The sequence below is a fragment of the Anolis carolinensis genome, chromosome 3 (genome assembly GCF_035594765.1).
Source record: "Anolis carolinensis isolate JA03-04 chromosome 3, rAnoCar3.1.pri, whole genome shotgun sequence".
Classification (NCBI taxonomy): domain Eukaryota; kingdom Metazoa; phylum Chordata; class Lepidosauria; order Squamata; family Dactyloidae; genus Anolis; species Anolis carolinensis.
The window spans coordinates 6,093,585-6,117,839 of NC_085843.1; the positions used below are offsets into that span (position 1 = coordinate 6,093,585).

Here is a 24,255-nt window from a genome sequence, read left to right on the forward strand (position 1 = left end):
CTGTGATTTCCATCCACAGTGAAGGAACTGATTCTCAGGTAGAGAATCAGGGTGACTCAGAAGAATTTGAGTCAGGCCTAAAATAAAAGGATTTATTTTAGGAGTCTGTGATTTCCATCCACAGTGAAGGAACTGATTCTCAGGTAGAGAATCAGGGTGACTCAGAAGAATTTGAGTCAGGCCTAAAATAAAAGGATTTATTTTAGGAGTCTGTGATTTCCATCCACAGTGAAGGAACTGATTCTCAGGTAGAGAATCAGGGTGACTCAGAAGAATTTGAGTCAGGCCTAAAATAAAAGAATTTATTTTAGGAGTCGGTGATTTCCATCCACAGTGAAGGAACTGATTCTCAGGTAGAGAATCAGGGTGACTCAGAAGAATTTGAGTCAGGCCTAAAATAAAAGGATTTATTTTAGGAGTCTGTGATTTCCATCCACAGTGAAGGAACTGATTCTCAGGTAGAGAATCAGGGTGACTCAGAAGAATTTGAGTCAGGCCTAAAATAAAAGGATTTATTTTAGGAGTCTGTGATTTCCATCCACAGTGAAGGAACTGATTCTCAGGTAGAGAATCAGGGTGACTCAGAAGAATTTGAGTCAGGCCTAAAATAAAAGGATTTATTTTAGGAGTCTGTGATTTCCATCCACAGTGAAGGAACTGATTCTCAGGTAGAGAATCAGGGTGACTCAGAAGAATTTGAGTCAGGCCTAAAATAAAAGGATTTATTTTAGGAGTCTGTGATTTCCATCCACAGTGAAGGAACTGATTCTCAGGTAGAGAATCAGGGTGACTCAGAAGAATTTGAGTCAGGCCTAAAATAAAAGGATTTATTTTAGGAGTCTGTGATTTCCATCCACAGTGAAGGAACTGATTCTCAGGTAGAGAATCAGGGTGACTCAGAAGAATTTGAGTCAGGCCTAAAATAAAAGGATTTATTTTAGGAGTCTGTGATTTCCATCCACAGTGAAGGAACTGATTCTCAGGTAGAGAATCAGGGTGACTCAGAAGAATTTGAGTCAGGCCTAAAATAAAAGGATTTATTTTAGGAGTCTGTGATTTCCATCCACAGTGAAGGAACTGATTCTCAGGTAGAGAATCAGGGTGACTCAGAAGAATTTGAGTCAGGCCTAAAATAAAAGGATTTATTTTAGGAGTCTGTGATTTCCATCCACAGTGAAGGAACTGATTCTCAGGTAGAGAATCAGGGTGACTCAGAAGAATTTGAGTCAGGCCTAAAATAAAAGGATTTATTTTAGGAGTCTGTGATTTCCATCCACAGTGAAGGAACTGATTCTCAGGTAGAGAATCAGGGTGACTCAGAAGAATTTGAGTCAGGCCTAAAATAAAAGGATTTATTTTAGGAGTCTGTGATTTCCATCCACAGTGAAGGAACTGATTCTCAGGTAGAGAATCAGGGTGACTCAGAAGAATTTGAGTCAGGCCTAAAATAAAAGAATTTATTTTAGGAGTCGGTGATTTCCATCCACAGTGAAGGAACTGATTCTCAGGTAGAGAATCAGGGTGACTCAGAAGAATTTGAGTCAGGCCTAAAATAAAAGGATTTATTTTAGGAGTCTGTGATTTCCATCCACAGTGAAGGAACTGATTCTCAGGTAGAGAATCAGGGTGACTCAGAAGAATTTGAGTCAGGCCTAAAATAAAAGGATTTATTTTAGGAGTCTGTGATTTCCATCCACAGTGAAGGAACTGATTCTCAGGTAGAGAATCAGGGTGACTCAGAAGAATTTGAGTCAGGCCTAAAATAAAAGGATTTATTTTAGGAGTCTGTGATTTCCATCCACAGTGAAGGAACTGATTCTCAGGTAGAGAATCAGGGTGACTCAGAAGAATTTGAGTCAGGCCTAAAATAAAAGGATTTATTTTAGGAGTCTGTGATTTCCATCCACAGTGAAGGAACTGATTCTCAGGTAGAGAATCAGGGTGACTCAGAAGAATTTGAGTCAGGCCTAAAATAAAAGGATTTATTTTAGGAGTCTGTGATTTCCATCCACAGTGAAGGAACTGATTCTCAGGTAGAGAATCAGGGTGACTCAGAAGAATTTGAGTCAGGCCTAAAATAAAAGGATTTATTTTAGGAGTCTGTGATTTCCATCCACAGTGAAGGAACTGATTCTCAGGTAGAGAATCAGGGTGACTCAGAAGAATTTGAGTCAGGCCTAAAATAAAAGAATTTATTTTAGGAGTCGGTGATTTCCATCCACAGTGAAGGAACTGATTCTCAGGTAGAGAATCAGGGTGACTCAGAAGAATTTGAGTCAGGCCTAAAATAAAAGGATTTATTTTAGGAGTCTGTGATTTCCATCCACAGTGAAGGAACTGATTCTCAGGTAGAGAATCAGGGTGACTCAGAAGAATTTGAGTCAGGCCTAAAATAAAAGGATTTATTTTAGGAGTCTGTGATTTCCATCCACAGTGAAGGAACTGATTCTCAGGTAGAGAATCAGGGTGACTCAGAAGAATTTGAGTCAGGCCTAAAATAAAAGGATTTATTTTAGGAGTCGGTGATTTCCATCCACAGTGAAGGAACTGATTCTCAGGTAGAGAATCAGGGTGACTCAGAAGAATTTGAGTCAGGCCTAAAATAAAAGGATTTATTTTAGGAGTCTGTGATTTCCATCCACAGTGAAGGAACTGATTCTCAGGTAGAGAATCAGGGTGACTCAGAAGAATTTGAGTCAGGCCTAAAATAAAAGGATTTATTTTAGGAGTCTGTGATTTCCATCCACAGTGAAGGAACTGATTCTCAGGTAGAGAATCAGGGTGACTCAGAAGAATTTGAGTCAGGCCTAAAATAAAAGGATTTATTTTAGGAGTCTGTGATTTCCATCCACAGTGAAGGAACTGATTCTCAGGTAGAGAATCAGGGTGACTCAGAAGAATTTGAGTCAGGCCTAAAATAAAAGGATTTATTTTAGGAGTTGGTGATTCTCTAGTCATAGAGAAGGATCTGATTCTTGTGTGGAGAATCAGACTGGCTTAAATAGAGAGATTTGAGTCAGATTTAGGTTAGACCAGACTAGGCAAGTTAGGTGATTTGTCTAGGGTCATTTATAGAGTCTGTGGCAGGGGTCCCCAAACTAAGGCCCGGGGGCCGGATGCGGCCCTCCGAGGTCATTTACCTGGCCCCCGGCCTCAGTTTTATAATATAATATATTGTATATAATATAATATTGATAATAGTATTATAATGTAATACAATATAACACTAATAATAATACCATATAATAATATTAATTATATATTCTATATTACATATAATATTACTAATAATATTACAGTATAGTGGTATAGTTCAATATAGTAATATATAATGCTAATATTGTGCTATGCTAATAATATAATATATTGTATGTACTGTACATATAATTTGTAAGCCACTCTGAGCCCCCTTTGGGGTGAGAAGGGTGTGATACAAATGTAGTAAATAAATGCAGTAAATAAATAATAAATAAATAAATACATTTTAGACTTAGGCTCGCCCAAAGTCTGAAATGACTTGAAGGCACACAACAACAACAACAACAACAACAACAACAACAACCCTAATTAACTTGACTATCTCATTGGCCAGAAGCAGGACCACACTTCCCATTGAAATCCTGATAAATGTATGTTGGTTAAAATTGTTTTTATTTTTAAATATTGTATTGTTCTTTCGTTGTTGTTGTTGTTGTTGTTGTTGTTGTTGTTTTTGCACTACAAATAAGACATTTGCAGTGTGCATCGGAATTTGTATTTTTTTTCAAATGATAATCCAGCCCCTCAAGAGTCTGAAGGATTGTGGACCGGCCCTCGGCTTAAAAAGTTTGGGGACCCCTGGTCTATGGATTAGGGAACATTAATCCCAGGGGATCCAGTAGGATCAGGGTTTAGTGTAACTTAAAGAAAGAAGTATTTTGAAAGTTTAACCACCTCATAACCGTTGTAACCATTAAGCGAAGTGCCTTTAGCAAGTTATCTGAAACCATCAAGCTCTGTACCTGCAATAAACTTGTTTTGATTTTATTCAAATCAAGCCTCTGTCATACTCTCATATTAAGTTAAGTAACATCAACACCTGAAGTGGAACAAATAGAGAAAGCTTATAAGAACCAGCACCATCTGCCTGACGTCTCCATTGGTGGCAGCGAAGAAGAAGAAGATAACCAAACAAATAATTAATTAACATCGTCTCTTATAAAACATCTTTATTAAGTGGTGGTATCTGTGTGTGTGCGTGTGTGGGATCAAAAAAGGGTTCCATCACTGATACACATTCCTGTCAGACACCTCACCTCTGTACAATATTGGTGGCAAAGCTGAGGGACTCTAAAAGGGATTCCATTCCCTGTCCCCTCAGCATCCTTACATAAATTGGTGGCAGCGGTGGGATCAAGAGGGATTCCATCCTCTGCCACAGGGGTCCTCAAACTTTTTAAGTGAAGGGCCGGTTCATGGTCCCTCAGGCTGTTGAGGGGCCGAATTATCATTTGAAAAAAATACAAACAAATTCCTATGCACATTGCACATGTCTTATTTGTAGTGCAAAAAAAAAAAAAAAAACAACAACCCAACAACTATTTTATTTATTTATTACATTTATACCCCACCCTCTCACACATATTAGCATTATATATTACTATATTGTCCTATACCACTACCGTAATATTATTAGTAATATTACATGTAATATATAATGTATAATTAATATTATTATATTGTATAATTGTTAGTATTATATTGTATTACATTATAATATTTGTATCAATATTATATGTATACACAATATATTCAATTGTTACCATAGCACAATATTAGTACAGTAGAGTCTCACTTATCCAACGTAAACGGGCCGGCAGAACGTTGGATAAGCGAATATGTTGGATAATAAGGCGGAATTAAGGAAAAGCCTATTAAACATCAAATTAGGTTATGATTTTACAAATGAAGCACCAAAACATCATGTTAGACAACATATTTGACAGAAAAAGTAGTTCAATACGCAGTAATGCTATGTAGTAATTACTGTATTTATGAATTTAGCACCAAAATATTACGATATATTGAAAACATTGACTACAAAAATGCGTTGGATAATCCAGAACGTTGGATAAGCGAGTGTTGGATAAGTGAGACTCTACTGTAAATGAAATAACAATACAATATTTAAAAATAAAAACAATTTTAACCAACATAAACCTATCAGGATTTCAATGGGAAGTGTGGTCCTGCTTCTGGCCAATGAGATAGTCAGGTTAAGTAGGATTGTTGGTGTGAAGTCTAAAACTGAGGGTGGGGGCCAAGTAAATGACCTTGGAGGGCCGCATCCGGCCCCCGGGCCTTAGTTTGGGGACCCCTGCTCTGCCACATCGGTTCTCCACATAATTTGGTGGCAGCGGTGGGATCTGAAGGGATTCCATTCTCTGCCACATCAAGTCCCCACAAATAATAATAATAAATCCTGCAAATTTGCAAGAGTCTCTCTTTTTCTTGCCCTTCCACCATGCAATATTTTTTCTTCTTCCTGGCTTGCAAGAGGTTCTGTCGCTCACTCTCCTTTTGCTTTTGAAAACATTCCCTTGTCTCTCTCTCTCTCTCTTAAAAAATAAGATAACTCCAGCCTGGGAGGAGAAGCGGAGAAGGAAGGTTTTGGAAAAGAAAACACTGTCGTCTCCCGGCTCCGCTGCCTGGCTTGACCTTGACCTGATTATAAGCCGGGGGAGGCTTTTTCAGCCCCCAAAAAGAGATTTAAAAACTCGTCTTATCTTCGAATATATACAGTAATCCAATTCGAAGCACATAATCTGGGTTTCGTATGGCACTGTAGAAGGGGCCTGAGATTCCTTGGGAAGAACAATGGGAGGAACGTTGGCAGCAGAGGATGCTTTGAGAAGTTATTTTCTTTGCTTTCACCATTTGCTAACCTGACGAGCAATGCTATTCTGGTTTTGTTACAGAGCCTGGAAGATAGCGATCCTGGAGGCAAAAGCAACCCAGGTGAGTCGGAACCGTTGACAACAACAACATATTGATTTATGGCCCACCTGATTAGAATTGAAGTCCTATATTAGGCCTGGGCCAACTTGGGCCCTCCAGGTGTTTTGGACTCCAACTCCCACCATTCCTAACAGCCTCAGGCAGAAGTGATGTGTGTCTTAACAACATGAACATGAAACACTTGGAAAGCTCTGCCTTGGAGACATTGAGAGGAGATATTTTGATCCGTGCAGAGCAATAGGGAAGCCAGCATCTTGATTTTGGACATCTTGCTGCTATTGTAGGCTGGACTGTGGCGCAGCTGGTTAGTAGCCAGCTGTAATATATCACTACTGGCTGAGAGGTCATGAGTTCGAAGCCAGCCTGGGTTGGGGCGAGCTCCCAACCATCAATAGCCTAACTTGCTGTTGACCTATGCAGCTCGAAAGACAGTTGCATCTGTCAAGTATAAAATTTAGATACTGCTTTATGCGGGGAGGCTAATTTAACTAATTTGCAACACCATAAAACCTTCCAGCAGCTTGCAGAAGAATGAGGAAGTACTCCATCAAAGATTCGGTGTCACAAGTGGACGGTGAAGTGGCAGCTCCCCCGGAATTTATTTATTATTAGTATAGTATACTATAGTATGATTATTATATATTGAGCATACCCTCATTAAGCCGGAAGCTAGAAAATGTTAAATTGCCTCTGTGACTGTCTTTATATGTCGTACGTCTAATAGTATTGAATGTTTGCCATGTATATGTGCATTGTGATCCACACTGAATCCACTTTGGGGTGAGAATGGCGGAATATAGGGTACTAATTTCACACAAGCATTTCCCCTGAAAAGTTTGCAAATCCTCTCTCTATATATGTGCATTTCCCTCCAGCAATATTTGCAAGCCCTATATATCTATGTTTATATCTATCTAGAAATCTCTATGTGTGTGTGTGTGTATTTCCCCTACAATATTTGCTAGACCTATATATCTATATTCATATATATCTATCTAGACATCTCTCTATATGTAGATAATTATATCTGTATAGGATTTGCAAAAAATTGAAAACATGTGAGGTGAAAATTCATGTATAAAATAATGTATACACATAGATACAGATATACAGGTACAGTAGAGTCTCACTTATCTAACACTCGCTTATCCAACATTCAGGATTATCCAACGCATTTTTGTAGTCAATGTTTTCAATACATCGTGATATTTTGGTGCTAAAATCGTAAATACAGTAATTACAACCTAACATTACTGCGTATTAAACTACTTTTTCTGTCAAATTTGTTGTATAACATGATGCTTTGGTGCTTAATTTGTAAAATCATAACCTAATTTGATGTTTAATAGGCTTTTCCTTAATCCTTCCTTATTATCCAACATATTTGTTTATCCAACATTCTGCCAGCCTGTTTATGTTGGATAAGTGAGACTCTACTGTACATGGAAATCTCTAGATATCTATATGTATATAGGATTTGCAAAGACTTGCAAACATGAGGGGGAAATTCATATATAAAATTACTGTATATAGATAGAGATACAAATATAAAGGTACATAGGGATTGCAAAGGCTTGCAGGGGGAAATGCCTCTATATCTGTAGCAGAGATTAACAAATATTTCAGGGGGAAATGCTTATATAAGATTGGTGGGTATATTTTTATTCTTCTTCCTGACTTGCAAGGGCTTCTTTCCCTTTTCAAAACATTCCCTTGGTTAAGAGAGAACGAGGCTTTGGAAAAGAAAACACACTGATAAGGGAGGGTAAGATGAGAGATAAATACGTCATATATCGCAAACAACGGCCTTCAGGCGCCGCTGCCAGCTTGATCTTGACCCGATTATAAGCCAGAGGAGGATTTTTCAGCTCATAAAAAGGTCTGAAAAACTTTGCTTATATATGAGTATATATGATAAATACTGTAAATAAATAAATAAATAAATAAATATTGCTTCTTGTCTTCTCCAGGTTCATTTGTACGACCCATACGATGACTACTACCAGACGGTGCCCCTCGACTCCCACCAGACGGTGTACGTCAGCAACGATTACTACGGCCAGCAGTACGGAGGTAGGTTCTCTCTCCTCTTTTCACCCCTTTCCTGGGTTATGTGCATGGTTTGCTCAGCCGGAGTAGAGATGGCGATGGAAAACCGCCTTCTAAGTATTCCTCTCATAAGAAAAGCCTATGAAATTCATAGAGATGCCATAAGTCAACTTGAAGGGTACACATCCCGGTTTGTGACAGTGTTTTTGGTGTTATAGTGTGAAATGTTAAATCAATTTTGTTGCTGTTGGATTGTGTCTATGTGTTCCGGCAAGCTTTCCAGCAGCACAGGAGATAATTACATGCCAGCCCTGATTGATGGCCTGCAGGGCCAATGGGTCAAGACTTCCGTTTCAACTGTGTGAACGGAACATTCGTCATGACTGTGGAGTGTTGGGATGTGCCTGCTAGCACTGACAGGAGACATGGCTTACTGAGAGGACGTGTCATGTTTTGCCCTTGTCGAGGAAACATGAGTCCTGATAGCGATGGTGTTTAGAGTTGTATATAGCTTGTAAATAAAGCCTATTGAACCGCTGGGATCAGCAGATAATTTACGACTGAGGTGTCGTTTTGTCGGTGCCACTTTGCTGATGCTTAAGTGGTCTGACTGGTGAGAAGGAGGTGAGAGACCTGACTCATAAATAAGTCAGGGTGACGATTTAACCCCTGACAGTTTGCACCATTTCAGTCTTGGTGCATTGATGCCATTGGACATAACAGGCTCTTACTAGACAGTGAAGCATCAAAGACCCAGCAAACCCAAGCATGACCTTCTGTTAATGAGATTAGACCACTCTTTCTGAAAAAAAATGGCAATAAAAAGTTTTAATATCTACTAACAACCACATCTCCAAGTGGTTGTTAGTAGATATTTTCACAGTGCAGTGTTTACAGTGGACTTTGCAGAACATGCTTCAGCTGTACTTCATAAAAAGGAAAGCAGCCTGTTTAGTAAAGCTGTTTATGGTGAGCGAATGTTTTATTTTTGTACCTATTTTATATAGCTACTAGCTGTGCCCAGCCACGCGTTGCTGTGGTAAAGTATGGTGGTATGGGAAATAAAAGTATTGAGGCATTGGTGGTAGTTAAGGTAAAGGGTAAAGGTTTTCCCCTGACATTAAGTCCATTATAAATGGGTAATATAGCTGTGTGGAAGGGCCTTGAGTCTACACTGCCATATAATCCAGTTAAAATCAGATAATCTGTATTTTATAGGCAGTGGGGAAGAGGCCTAAGTGAGGCCTAACTCTGCCTGTCCCCTGGCTGAGTGGGTTGCTAGGAGACCAAGTGGGCGGAGCTTAGCTTTCTAACTGAGTCCCCTTCGGGGTGAGAAGGGCGGCATATAAATGTAGCAAATAAATAAATAATAAATAAACTGGCAGCAATTGGATAAAAACAATTATTCCTCTCCCTCTAATTAGGACTTTATTTTTCTTTTCTTTTTGTTGCATGAACGTAGAGGCATGGATGAGGGGCTGTGCTGCCAAGTTTAGTGTTTCTGGGATGTGTAGTTTTGTTGTTTTGTCCTAGGCCGAAATTTCATTACCCTTTTATATATATAGACTAGCTGTGCCCGGCCACGTGTTGCTGTGGCGTAGTCTGGAAGGGCTGCGAGGCCGTTTCTTTTACCTCAATCAAGCCCTTCTCAGACAAAATGGGCCCCCATTTGGACTGCAACTCCCATAGTCCCAAATAGCTGGTTAGTGATTGTGGGAGTTGTAGTCCAAATGGGGCCCATTTTGTCTGAGAAGTGCTTTATTAAGGTAAAAGAAACTACCTCGCAGCCTTTTGGAAGGCCTCTGGTAAGCAAACTGAGGCGTCTCTGCAGTAATGCTTGCAAGAAAACTATGTGCAGTGTATTCCGTCCATTATTCTTAAGTCCAGCATTCCAGGGCTTGCATTTCTGCAACTATGTTGGTACACTATTTATTTCTAATGTCCATTTCTAGAGTTCTAGGCCCTTGTGGATCATGTGATTTTAATATTTTATTAATTAATATTATGTCATTTTATATTTATTTTGTCATATTGTTTTAATTCATATATTGTGTTTTAACCTATGTTGGTGTTGGGCTCGTCCCATGTAAGCCGCCCCGAGTCCCTTTGGGGAGATGGAGGCAGGATATAAAAATAAAGTTGTTGTTGTTGTAATGGCGGCGTGGCTTTTTCCCTCCCGGCTCTTTCGCCCTCCTTTCCTTCACCCATTTCTCTTCTGCCTCGTTCACCTCCACAGTTTTGAGGACTTGCCGGATGTGGTTGTGTAGGCCTAATGTCCTCTTCCTTCATGTTACGCAATCCGCCAGCCCTGGCCAGTTCAGTAACCGTTTTCTATGTTCGGTTGGGATGCTTGTGCGCTGCTGCCTGTCAGTAAAGTAGGTTTACCAAGGGTGGGGGCTCCTCCGCGCATGTGCACTGTGCAGTATTCGGTTTTTGAGAGTTTTGAGTGACTTCCAGGTTGAATTGTTTTTTGTTTTTGATGTCTAAACACAGCTGGGATGACTATGTCTTTTGTGGCCAAGTTTCGTGGGTTTGGGGTGTTTAGTTTTGCTGTTTACCTTAGAGCAGAAACAGTCAGAACATTTATATATATATAGATATGTCATAAATACTTTTTAAAGATTAAAAAGGTTATTTTATTCCACTTTCAGTGAAACAGGTTGCATTAGGCACTTTCAGAGAAAGAAGTAGAGACAAACTTCAGTACTGGGTTTTATAATACAGTAGAGTCTCACTTATCCAACACTCGCTTATCCAACGTTCTGGATACATTTTTGTAGTCAATGTTTTCAATATATCGTGATATTTTGGTGCTAAATTCATAAATATAGTAATTACTACATAGCATTACTGCGTATTGAACTACTTTTTCTGCCAAATTTGTTGTCTAACATGATGTTTTGGTGCTTAATTTGTAAAATCATAACCTAATTTGATGTTTAATAGGCTTTTCCTTAATGCCTCCTTATTATCCAACATATTCGCTTATCCAACATTCTGCCGGCCCGTTTATGTTGGATAAGTGAGACTCTACTGTAACTATATTGGTTACGTAGAATCATAGAATCATAGAATAGTAGAGTTGGAAGAGACCTCATGGGCCATCCAGTCCAACCCCCTGCCAAGAAGCAGGAAATTGAATTCAAAGCACTCCTGACAGATGGCCATCCAGCCTCTGCTTGAAAGCCTCCAAAGAAGGACAAAAAGGGATATTGCAACAACATTCACACATCAGGGAATCATAGAATCCTAGAGTTGGAAGAGACCCTATGGACCATCCAGTCCAACCCCCTGCCAAGAAGCAGGAAATTGAATTCAAAGCACTCCCGACAGATGGCCATCCAGCCTGTTTCAAAACCTCCAAAGAAGGAGCCTCCTCCACACTCTGCGGCAGAGAGTTCCACTGCTGAACAGTTCTCTCTCACTGTGAGGAAGTTCTTCTTCATGTTCAGGTGGAATCTCCTTTCCTCTTCTTTGAATCCATTGTTCCATTGCGTCCTAGTCTCCAGGGCATCACACATACTGTCCCACCCGTCAGTCACATATTTGGCTATCTGTGGGTAGAATGGAGGAAGAAGAAAAACAGGTTTTCTTGCCTGAAATTCTACAAAGGCAGTCCTCCAGGAACCAGGCATGTTGGAAAACTAAAATTTTCCACTGCTCCAAATGGATATGTGTCGTACTGGAAAAGACACATTTCAGGCAGGAATCAATCAGGGGCAGCTAACGACTCTGAACAAAGGATTCCCCCAGGCCAGGATGTGAGCCTGGGAAGGCCATTTAATGCTAACAAAGGTGATTAATTACAACATTCACGCTGGCCGCCAACAGACAAGAATTCTTCCCCCCACCCTGGACCTTCCACAGATATATAAACCTTTCTTGCTTAGTTTCTCCATACACCTCACAACCTCTGAGGATGCCTGCGATAGATGTGGGCGAAACATCAGGAGAGAATACTGTATATACTCGAGTATAAGCCTAGTTTTTCAGCCCTTTTTTTAAGACTGAAAAAGCCCCCCTCGGCTTATACTCGGGTGAGGGTCCTGGTTGGCTTATATTTGGGTCAGCTTATACTCGAGAATATATGGTACATTTATTATTTTTCTCTATTATTGGTATTATTACATTTATTATTTTTCTCTATTATTGTTGCTACTATTACATTTATTTTACTCTATTTTTATTATTATTAATAATACATTTATTATTTCACTCTGATCTTATTATTATTATTGCATTTATTATTTTACTCTATTTATTATTACATGTATTGTTTTCCTGTATTTATTATTATTATTATTACATGTATTTTTTACTCTATTATTATGAAAAGGAGACATAAGCACATTTACATTGAAGAAGATGAGAATAATGATTTGATCAGAGTTGGACAGTCTTGTCTTAAATTAGAGTTTTGTGTAAATATTAAAAACATTTCACCTACTGATGCCTCAATTCATGTAATTTTTTGGTATCTGTTTTTATTTCTGAAATTTACCACCCTCGGCTTATACTGGAGTCAATGTTTTCCCAGTTTTTTTGTTGTAAAATTAGGTGCCTTGGCTTATATTTGGGTCGGCTTATACTCGAGTATATACACTACTTCTGGAACATGGCCATACAGCCCGGAAAACATACAACAACCCAGAGTTGGTCATTTGTCTCTGGTCATCAACAGTTCAGAAGTTCTCATCAGCAACTTTTATTACAGTCCATGAATTCTTCACCTCACTCTTGTAGTTTTCCAGGCTTCAATCTTAGGTTGGCCTCTCTAGATTATATGGACCCAAACCATACACCTTTCATACAATTCCATTCAAACCATACATCGTATTTATGGCATACTGTATATACTGTATTCCCCTGAAATATTTGTTAATCTCTGCTACAGATATAGAGGCATTTCCCCCTGCAAGCCTTTGCAATCCCTATGCACCTTTATATTTGTATCTATCTTATCTATATACATTAATTTTATATATGAATTTCCCCCTCATAGGTTTGCAAGTCTTTGCAAATCCTATATACATATAGATATCTAGAGATTTTCCATGTACCTGTATATCTGTATCTATGTTTATACATTATTTTATATATGAATTTTTGCCTCACATGTTTGCAAGTCTTTGCAAATCCTATACAGATATAATTATCTATAGAGAGAGAGATGTCTAGATAGATATATATGAATATAGATATGTAGGGCTTGCAAATATTGCAGGTGAAATACACATACACAGACATAGAGATTTCTAGATAGATATAAACATAAATATATAGGGCTTGCAAATATTGCAGGAGGGAAATGTACATATACAGAGAGAGGATTTGCAAATGTTTCAGGGGGAAATGCATATGTGGAATTAGTATATATAATTATAGATCTATATCTAGCTCTGTATTGTTTACGTAGGCATTGAATGTTTGCCTGTTACTATGTTGGAAGCCGGCCTGAGTCCCCATGGGGAGATAGGACAGGGTACAAATTATTATTATTATTATTATTATTATTATTATTAATAATAATAATACCATATTGTTTTTGTTCATAGAATAGTAGAGTTGGAAGAGACCACATGGGCCATCTAGTCCAACCCCCTGCTAAGAAGCAGGAAATCGCATTCAAAGCACCCCCGACAGATGGCCATCCAGCCTCTGCTTAAAAGCCTCCAAAGAAGGAGCCTCCACCACAGTCCGGGGGAGAGAGTTCCACTGTCGAACAGCCCTTCTCACAGTGAGGAAGTTCTTCCTGATGTTCAGGTGGAATCTCCTTCCTTTCCTGTAGTTTGAAGCCATTCTTCCCTTGTGTCCTAGTCTGCAGGGCAGCAGAAAACAATCTTGCTCCCTCTTCCCTATGACTTCCCTTCACATATTTGTACATGGCTATCATGTGTCCTCTCAGCCTTCTCTTCTGCAGGCTAAACATGCCCAGCTCTTTAAGCCGCTCCTCATAGGGCTTGTTCTCCAGACCCTTAATCATTTTAGTCGCCCTCCTCTGGACGCTTTCCAGCTTGTCAACATCTCCCTTCAACTGTGGTGCCCAAAATTGGACCCAGTATTCCAGGTGTGGTCTGACCAAGGCAGAATAGAATAAGGGGGAGCAGGACTTCCCTGGATCTAGACGCTATTCCCCTATTGATGCAGGACAGAATCCCATTGGCTTTTTTAGCTGCCGCATCACATTGTTGGCTCATGTTTAACTTGTTCCCCACGAGGACTCCAAGGTCTTTTTCGCACACACTGCTGTCAAGCCAGGCATCGTCCCCCATTCTGTATCTTTGATTTCCATTTTTTCTGCCGAAGTGAAGTATCTTGCATTTGTCCCTGTTGAACTTCATTTTGTTAGTTTCGGCCCATCTCTCTAGTCTGTCAAGATCGTTTTGAATTCTGCTCCTGTCTTCTGGAGTGTTAGCTATCCCTCCCAGTTTGGTGTCGTCTGCAAACTTGATGATCGTGCCTTCTAACCCTTCGTCTAAGTCGTTAATAAAGATGTTGAACAGAACCGGGCCCAGGACGGAGCCCTGCTGATGGCACTCCACTTGTCACTTCTTTCCATGATGAAGACGACGCATTGGTGAGCACCCTTTGGGTTCGTTCGCTTAGCCAATTACAGATCCACCTAACCGTAGTTTTGTCTAGCCCACATTTTACTAGTTTGTTTGCCAGAAGGTCGTGGGGGACTTTGTCGAAGGCCTTACTGAAATCCAGGTACGCTACATCCACAGCATTCCCTGTATCGACCCAACTCGTAACTCTATCGAAAAAAGAGATCAGATTAGTCTGGCATGACTTGTTTTTGGTAAATCCGTGTTGACTATTAGCAATGACCGCATTTGTTTCTAAGTGTTCGCAGACCACTTCCTTGATGATCTTTTCCAGAATCTTGCCTGGTATCGATGTGAGGCTGACCGGACGGTAATTGTTTGGGTCGTTCTTTTTTCCCTTCTTGAAGATCGGGACCACATTCGCCCTCCTCCAATCTGCTGGGACTTCTCCCGTTCTCCAAGAACTCTCGAAGATAATTGCCAGTGGTTCTGAAATAACTTCCGCTAGTTCCTTCAGTCAGTTCCTTGACCCTACTTTTCCACTTACAGAGGTAGTTTACTGTTTTTTCTTTGAAATACGGTAAATATTGAAAAACTTTAAACCTACAGATGTCTCAATATAATTTCCTTGGGATCTATTTTCATTTTAAAATTAACCAGTCGCTGCGGCATTTTCCACCCTCGGCTTATACTCGAGTCAATAAGTTTCCCCAGGTTTTTGTGGTAAAATTGGGTGCCTCGGCTTATATTCGGGTCGGCTTATACTCGAGTATATAGGGTATATATCTCAGATTGTGTGAAAATTTTTCCAGCCCAAAGAGGTCACAAGTGGGAACATTTAAGAAGCCCTGGTTAAACTATAGTCCCAGATGTCACTATTGCTGGTTTAAGGCAGCATCCTGAACAAGTGTAGATGGACATCTAGTGGCAACAACCACAAATTACCCTGGATGTGGTCTACAAGAAAATGACACATCCATTGGTGGTATCTTGACTAGGCGCACATCTAGCAATGGGTTCGAATTGCAGGAAGAACCTAGGATGGCCATCTGTTAGGAGCGCTTGGATTGTGTCTTCATGTGAGACAGAAGGGGTTGGACTAGATGGTCTTTGTGTTCTCTTCCAACTCTAAAATTCTATGATTACAAGTCACGTCCTCTCATGTGTTGTGACAGAAAACACACAATGTACGTTGTATAAAGGTCTGTGGGGTAAGCACTATGGGGTCGGAATTTGAAACATATCTGAAGACACATCTTTCTCTTCCAGCCAGTTTTAAGCATGAATTTTAAACTCATGTCTTGTGTTTTAATCTTTGTTCTGCGTATTTTAATACGTACTGTGTAGAAATAGGGTTGTTACATGGTTTTCGGGCTGTATGGCCATCTTATAGCAGCATCTTTTCCTGACGTTTCACCTCCATCTGTGGCTGGCATCTTCAAAAGATCCTCTGAAGATGCCAGCCACAGATGCAGGCAAAACGTCAGGAGAAAATGCTGCTAAAAGACGGCCATGCAGCCCGGAAACCACACAGCATCCCCATGAAAGCCTTCGCCGATACATGTGTAGAATTGTGTTTTAATATGTGCATTCTATAAAATGTTTAAGATGATTATGCAGATTTTAAAGTATTGTTTTATTGTATTGTTTTCGTTTACTGTTGAAATGTTTTAATTTTAACCTGCCCCAAGTCCCTTGTGGAGATGAGACAGGATATAAGAATAAAGATTGTTGTTGTTATTATTATTATTATTATTATTATTATTATTATTATTATTATTATTTTATGACACAGCAAACAAGATAGATATGCTGGATTTCGTATCACAAAATCACAAGTCGAACACTTCCCAAGTGTCTAGGACTGTGTGATGTATTATTATTATTATTATTATTATTATTATTATTATTATTATTATCATCATCATTACAACAACATTGTATGACACAGCAAACAAGATAGATATGCTGGATTTCGTATCACAAAATCACAAGTAGAACACTTCCCAAGTGTCTAGGACTGTGTGATGTATTATTATTATTATTATTATTATTATTATTATTATTATTATTATTATTATCATCATCATCATCATCATCAATGTTAAAACCTGCCTCGAGCCTTGAGGAAAGGCAGATAATAATAATAATAATAATAATAATAATAATAACAACAACAACAACAACAACAACAACAACAACAACAACAACACTATGTTCCTGGTTATAAATGTCATAAATGTACATAGAGAAAGCTAATAGACTGAAGGCAAGGAGGAAACGGATATTAATATGGAACTTATAATATTTTTATATATACTGTTCAAATAGAAGACTGTGACCCCTTATTGAAAATATATTGCCTGAGAAATTATTATGAAAGACTAATAGATGAAAGTATGGCACTATGTGCAACAAACACTTGCAGTGTATGTATATTTGAATGAATTAAAATAAATAAACATTTTAAAAAATGTCATTTCCTAATTGGGTCCTATCATAAAAACATGGAAAAAAATGTAATAAAGTGTGAAAACTTCTGCGGGAGAGACATCCTCCAGCACATTTTGCTCTAGTTTTTCAATGAATATCTTATTGTTGAGTCCCAACCCATTCAACTTAGTTTGTGCCACAAAAGTTTCTGGAGTAGAACAACTACTTTCAAAGTAAGCACTGCAGAATTTGTCAGGGTGGGGTTAAAAAATCATCAGCTCCGTAGCACCCTGATTTATTGGTGATCAAAGCCTCTCACCGATCCATCTTCAGTCAGACTGCTTGCCTGTCAGGATAAGCAGCATCGACAAACAACACCACAGTCGTTAATCAGCTGAACGCAGCGGTTCTAAGACTTTATTCTATATATACAAATTATTTACAAGTTGCAAAGTCCATCGCTCATAGGAGACATGCTTTCTCCTTGCCGATCAGCGAAGCACACTCGCTGCCAATAAGAGCACATTCCACAGCAGAATGATGAACATCCTGTCAGATGTCAGTCACGACCTATTGGCTCTTGCAGGCTATCACTCAAACCTGGTGTGCTGTTAACACTTAAGTTGCTGGAACACATGTCCGGTATACACAATTGCAAACCTCCAACATTAAAAACATGTGATTCATCATTTCACCCTTACACCAAAAATACCCCAACAGAATTAAACAGGAAATAACGTTTTCAAACCAGGAACAAAACATGTTTCAGATATTGTTACACAGTATTACTACTAGGTTCATCCAGACTCCCTTTGGCTTTGCCTGTTGCTGACTGTGTTGTGTTGTCACCCCTGCAGCTTCTGGAGTGACCCACGTCATTTTCCGCGAGGACCCTTCCCGCGTCTCCGGGGACCAGATGGCACTGGGGCTGCTGGCCGGAGCTGCATCCGGAGCGGCGCTGGGTTCCTTCATGTGGATGCCCTGCTGGTTCTGAGCCCCCCCATCGGCCAACTCCGCCCCAGCCCTGCCTCCACCACGCTCAGCGCAAGACGCCTCCGACGTTCCCCTGGAGAGGACCACTCTCGCGTGGAAGCCGGGGGCAGTGGGGTGGGTCTGCAGCTACAACGGGCAAGCAGGCATGTTCTATCATTTCATAATTGTGGCACCCCCATCACGCTTTGCCCCACCAGCCGACACAGCTCTTAGCATCCCTGGAGCTGGGACTCTACTCTAGGTTTCGGATGGTTCCAAGAGAGTCTCCAAGGTGCTGAACCTAGCATGGAGTTTGAATCCAGCACCTTGGGCAGTTCCCAGGAAACTATGACACGGGAGCCGCAAACACCCAACCGTCCCCGACCAAATATAATGCCGATGTTCCATTGGCATCTTATACCCATGGCACAAAAGGGGTCCTCTTGTGGTGTCAGACAAGGCAACCGTGACATTGGAACCACAAATTATCCAGGCTCTTCGTGTCTCTGGATCCGGGAATCTACTCTAGGTTTTGAAGAATCTCAAGAGTGCTCTCCAAGGTGCTGAACCTAGTATAGGGTCTTGATTCAGCACCTTGGTAAGCGCCCATGAAATCATGAAATGGGAGCCAAAAACACCCAACCATCTCCGATATGACAAGTCACTGGCTGCATTGGCATCTTATAGCCAAGCATATTCATGGTACAAAAGGCCCCTCTTGTGATGGGCGCTGTATGATTTACCCCCCACGATTGCCCCACTTGGCTCTGCTTCGAAAGACGGTCAATGAACCAGCTAGGTGCCCAAACCACCCTTTGCCCCACCTGTCCACACAACTCTTAGCATCCCTGGAGCTGGGACTCTACTCTAGCTTTCGGATGGTTCCAAGAGAGCTCTCCAAGGTGCTGAACCTAGCATAGAGTTTGAATCCAGCACCTTGGGCAGTTCCCAGGAAACTATGACACGGGAGCCGCAAACACCCAACCATCCCCGACCAAATATAATGCCGATGTTCCATTGGTATCTTATAACCATGGCACAAAAGGGGATCTCTTGTGGTGGCAGCCGTGACATGGGAACCACAAATTATCCAGGCTCTTAGTGTCTCTGGATCCGGGAATCTACTCTAGGTTTTGAAGAACTTCAAGAGAGCTCTCCAAGGTGCTGAACCTAGTACAGAGTTTTAATTCAGCACCTTGGGCAGTTCCCAGGAAACTATGACACGGGAGCCGCAAACACCCAACCATCCCCGACCGAATATAATGCCAATGTTCCATTGGCATAACCATGGCACAAAAGAGGTCCTCTTGTGGTGTCAGGCAAGGTAGCACCCATAAAACCATGACATGGGAACCACAAATAAGCCAGGCTCTTAATGTCTCTGGATCCGGGAATCTACTCTAGTTTTCGGATGGTTCCAAGAGAGCTCTCCAAGGTGCTGAACCTAGCAAAGAGTTTTAATTTAGCACCTTGGGCAGTTCCCAGGAAACTATGACACGGGAGCCGCAAACACCCAACTGTCCCCGACTGAATATAATGCTGATGTTCCATTGGCATCTTATAACCATGGCACAAAAGGGGTCCTGTTGTGGTGGCAAACGTGACATGGGAACCACAAATTATCCAGGCTCTTAATGTCTCTGGATCCGGGAATCTACTCTAGGTTTTGAAGAACCCCAAGAGTGCTCTCCAAGGTGCTGAACCTAGTATAGGGTCTTGATTCAGCACCTTGGTAAGCGCCCATGAAATCATGAAATGGGAGCCAAAAACACCCAACCATCTCCGATATGACAAGTCACTGGCTGCATTGGCATCTTATAGCCAAGCATATTCATGGTACAAAAGGCCCCTCTTGTGATGGGCGCTGTATGATTTACCCCCCACGATTGCCCCACTTGGCTCTGCTTGGAAAGCCGGTCAATGAACCAGCTAGGTGCCCAAACCACCCTTTGCCCCACCTGCCCACACAACTCTTAGCATCCCTGGAGCTGGGAATCTATTCTAGGTTTCGGATGGTTCCAAGAGAGCTCTCCAAGGTGCTGAACCTAGCATAGTTTTAATTCAGCACCTTGGGCAGTTCCTGGGAAACTATGGCACGGGAGCCGCAAACACACAACCGTCCCCGACCGATTATAATGCCGATGTTCCATTGGCATCTTATAACCATGGCACAAAGGGGTCCTCTTGGTGTGTCAGACAAGGCAGCACCCATAAAACCGTGAAATGGGGACCACAAATAAGCCAGGCTCTTAGTCTCTGGATCCGGGAATCTATTCTAGGTTTTGAAGAATCCCAAGAGAGCTCTCCATGGTGCTGAACCTAGTATAGGGTATTGATTCAGCACCTTGGTAAGCGCCCATGAAACCATGAAATGGGAGCCGCAAACACCCAACCGTCCCCGACCAAATATAATGCCGATGTTGCATTGGCATCTTATAACCATGGCACAAAGGAGGTCCTCTTGGTGTGTCAGGCAAGGCAGCACCCATAAAACTGTGACATGGGAACCACAAATAAGCCAGGCTCTTAGTGTCTCTGGATCTGGGAAGAACTCCAAGAGTGCTCTCCAAGGTGCTGAACCTAGTATAGGGTCTTGATTCAGCACCTTAGTAAGCGCCCATGAAATCATTACATGGGAACCACAAACACCCAACCATCTCCGATACAACAAAACTCTGATGCAAGTCACTGACTGCACTGGCACATCTTATAGCCAAGCATGTTCATGGCTTCAAAAGGCCCCTCTTGTGACGGGTGTGATTTACGGGTATGATTTACCCCCCGTGATTGCCCCACTTGGCTCTGCTTGGAAAGCCAGTCAATGAACCAGCTAGGTGCCCAAACCACCCTTTGCCCCACCTGCCCATACAACTCTTAGCATCCCTGTAGCTGGGACTCTACTCTAGCTTCCGGATGGTTCCAAGAGAGCTCTCCAAGGTGCTGAACCTAGGATAGAGTTTTAATTCAGCACCTTGGGCAGTTCCTAGGAAACTATGACACGGGAGCCATGAACACCCAACCGTCCCTGACCGAATATAATGCCGACATTCCATTGGCATCTTATAACCATGGCACAAAAGGGGTCCTCTTGTGGTGTCAGACAAGGCAACCGTGACATGGGAACCACAAATAATCCAGGCTCTTAGGGTCTCTGGATCCGGGAATCTATTCTAGGTTTTGAAGAATCCCAAGAGAGCTCTCCAAGGTGCTGAACCTAGTATAGAGTTTTAAATTCAGCACCTTGGGCAGTTACTAGGAAAGTATAACACTGGAGTCGCAAACACCCAACCGTCCCCAACCGAATATAACGCCGATGTTCCATTGGCATAACCATGGCACAAAGGGGTCCTCTTGGTGTGTCAGACAAGGCAGCACCCATAAAACCGTGACATGGGAACCACCAATTATCCAGGCTCTTAAGTGTCTCTGGATTTTGGGAATCTACTCTAGGTTTTGAAGAACCCCAAGAGAGCTCTCCAAGGTGCTGAACTAGTATAGGGTCTTGATTCAGCACCTTGGTAAGCGCCCATGGAACCATGACATGGGAGCCACAAACAAACATTTCTAATACGACAAAACTACTTGAGAGAAAAGTAGGATAGAAATGCAATCGATCGATCAGCTAATTGTAGTTCAAAGAAGTTACCTTTTTGGGGGGGGGGGTCTGTACAGAGCACAGCACATTATAAGCACAGAAGTTTTCCAAACATGGCAACTTTGTCAATGTTTTGGGAACAAATACAAGATAGTAATGAAGGTGATGATAAGATGTATTTATTTATACCAGTCACGGGCAAACTTCGGCCCTTTCTCCAGGTATTTTGGACTTCCACAATTCCTAACAGCTGGTGGGAGTTGGAGTCCAAAACAACTGGGGGGGGGGGGTCCAAGTTTGCCTGCTCTATAGGCAGCTCGTAGGACATTGCACAAGGAAATAATCACTCCATAGTGAAGCTGTCCAATTTGCTGTGTTCAGTACCATGGATAGCCTCATTAAGGCTACTCAAAAAACCTGGACTGGATTCATCTTCCCACTGACATGGCATCTATCAGCTGTTTGCCTCCATTGATCCAAATAGTAAAATGGGAGCAAGTTATAAGGGAACACTGTGGCCCTCCTAGTTCCCAGCCTTGGACTCCATTTGAAATAAGCTATCCCATGTGCTGGATTCTATATTTCTTTGGTGCAATGGATAGCTTAATTAAGGTTATCTGGAAAAACCCGAATCGGATTCCTCATCCCACTGACATGGAGACTATTGGTTTCCTATCGACCCAAATAGCAACATGAGAGCAAATTACAATTTTATGTCTGTTGCCCATCTAGGCACCAATTATAAGTCTGTGGGTTAAAAGATGCACCAACACCATCAATGAGGATCACAGCCTCGGACCACAGTTCCCACAATCCTCAGCACAGCCAGTATCTGGAGATCCTGGGAGTTGTAGTCCCCTGAAAGGCACTTTCTTTAATACTTCCTGCTTGTACACACACAACCGTACCAAGATACACCTGCGTTCTCACAGGAGGAACAAGGAGAGGACACTGCCAAAACCCTCTCGAGGTCCAACAGCACAAAACTTGTAGGTCTTGCTTCGCTTGCCACGTTTCCGTGTCCGGGTTCCGTGTGTCGGCTTGCAGCCTTTTTTTGGTTCTGCCAGACGTCGTTCGAAAACACTAATACTTAATTATGTATATTTTGGAAGAAAAAGAAACGCTATTTAAGAATAAAAAGATATATATGTTGCTATTCATTGCACTGTTTGAAGTCTGTCCTTCTGCTTTTGACCATTGAATTGTGTTCAATGCATACGCCCTGTCAATGGACATGGATGGGAAGCAACAGATTAGTCACAACAGGAACAGATCCACTGAATTATAGAATCCTAGAGTTGGAAGAGACTCCAAAGGCCATCCAGTCCAACCCCATTCTTCCAGGAAGGAAGTCATAACCAAATCCCTCCCAACAGATGTCCATCTGGCCTCTGCTTAAAAACCTCCAGAGAAGGAGACCACCAGATTCCCAGGCAGCAGCAGATCCCACTGTCAAGCAGCTCTCAATGTCAGGAAGTTCTTCCTAATGTTAAGGTTGAATTTGTCAGGGTTTTTTTTTTTAATCGGCACTCGAAACACCCTGATTTATTGGTGAGACAGGTCCTCTCATCTTCTCTTCTCCAGTCAGACTGCTTAAGCACCCAGAAAAAGCAGCACCGACAAACGACACCTTAGATCCCAGGGGTTCTAAGGCTTTATTTATTTACAAGTATTTACAGCTACAATAACAAACACTATGGCTCTCTGATCTCATGCTTCCCTGCAAGGGTAAAGCATGCCCTCTCTCTTTGCCATCAGCTATCGGCACACATTGGCTACTCTCAACATTCCATTGTCCATGACGAATGTTCCATCCACACTGTTAAAACCAGAGACTTGACCTAGTGGCCCTGCAGGCAGTCAATCAGGGCTGGCTGGTAATTAACTCGTGTGCTGCCGGAAAACTTGCCAGAACACACAGATGCACAATCCAAACAACAAACAATTGATCTAACATTTCCCTCTAACAACAAAATACACCAACAGAATTTGAATCCATGGCTCCATTGTGTCTCTGGGGCAGCAGAAAACAAGCTTGGCCCCTTCCTCAATGGGAGCTCCTTTCAGATATTTAAACGTGGCTCTCATGTCCCTTTCTCTCAAGACTCCTCCCAAGCTAAACCTCTCCAACTCCTTACAATGCTGCTCACAGGGCTTGGGTTCCAGATGTTTGGTTATTTTGTTGGCCCTTCTTTTAGACACCATGGATTCAAATAGTTGGTTTGCTCATGCTGGCTTCTGAGACTCCTTGGATGGGCATCTCTCAAAAACCCAGGCTGACCTGTTCTGACTGAAAGGTCAATGACTTGGAGCCTCCAGCTCCAAGGTGCAAGGGGAATAATTCTTAATTAGGTTATGAAGTCTCCCTGTTCCACCTGACACTAGAAACACAGCTATTCTGAAGACTTAGAAGTCAACTTCCAGCCACTCTGACCTTTCACTAGCCCATGTGGCCCCTGGAGGGTCCTGGCACATAAATGTGACCTGTGCATTTGCTGCTCTATTTATAAGTATGCTTGGAGCTCTGCTTACCAATGTGGCTCTGGGCTGCATCAATAGTGTCTAGTGCCTAGACCAGGGGTCCCCAAACTAAGGCCCAGGGGCCGGATGCGGCCCATCAAAGCCATTTATCCGGCCCCCATGGCACAAGGGCAGAAGGGG

General features: G+C 41.6%; 1 protein-coding gene across 5 annotated transcripts in view; it reads left to right on the top strand.

The window, feature by feature from the left end:
• Window positions 1–22,754, top strand: part of plekhb1 (pleckstrin homology domain containing B1) — a 93,471-nt gene extending 70,717 nt beyond the window's left edge. For 2 of the 5 annotated variants that reach the window (XM_062974447.1, XM_062974448.1), the window contains exons 5-8: window positions 5,958–5,997; window positions 7,968–8,070; window positions 17,885–18,436; window positions 19,301–22,754. In XM_062974447.1, coding sequence (XP_062830517.1) covers window positions 5,958–5,997; window positions 7,968–8,070; window positions 17,885–18,021 — 280 coding nt within the window. In that variant the 3' untranslated portion in view covers window positions 18,022–18,436; window positions 19,301–22,754. The other 3 variants (XM_062974450.1, XM_062974449.1, XM_062974451.1) reach the window with 3 other exon arrangements.
• Window positions 22,755–24,255: the final 1,501 nt, after the last annotated feature.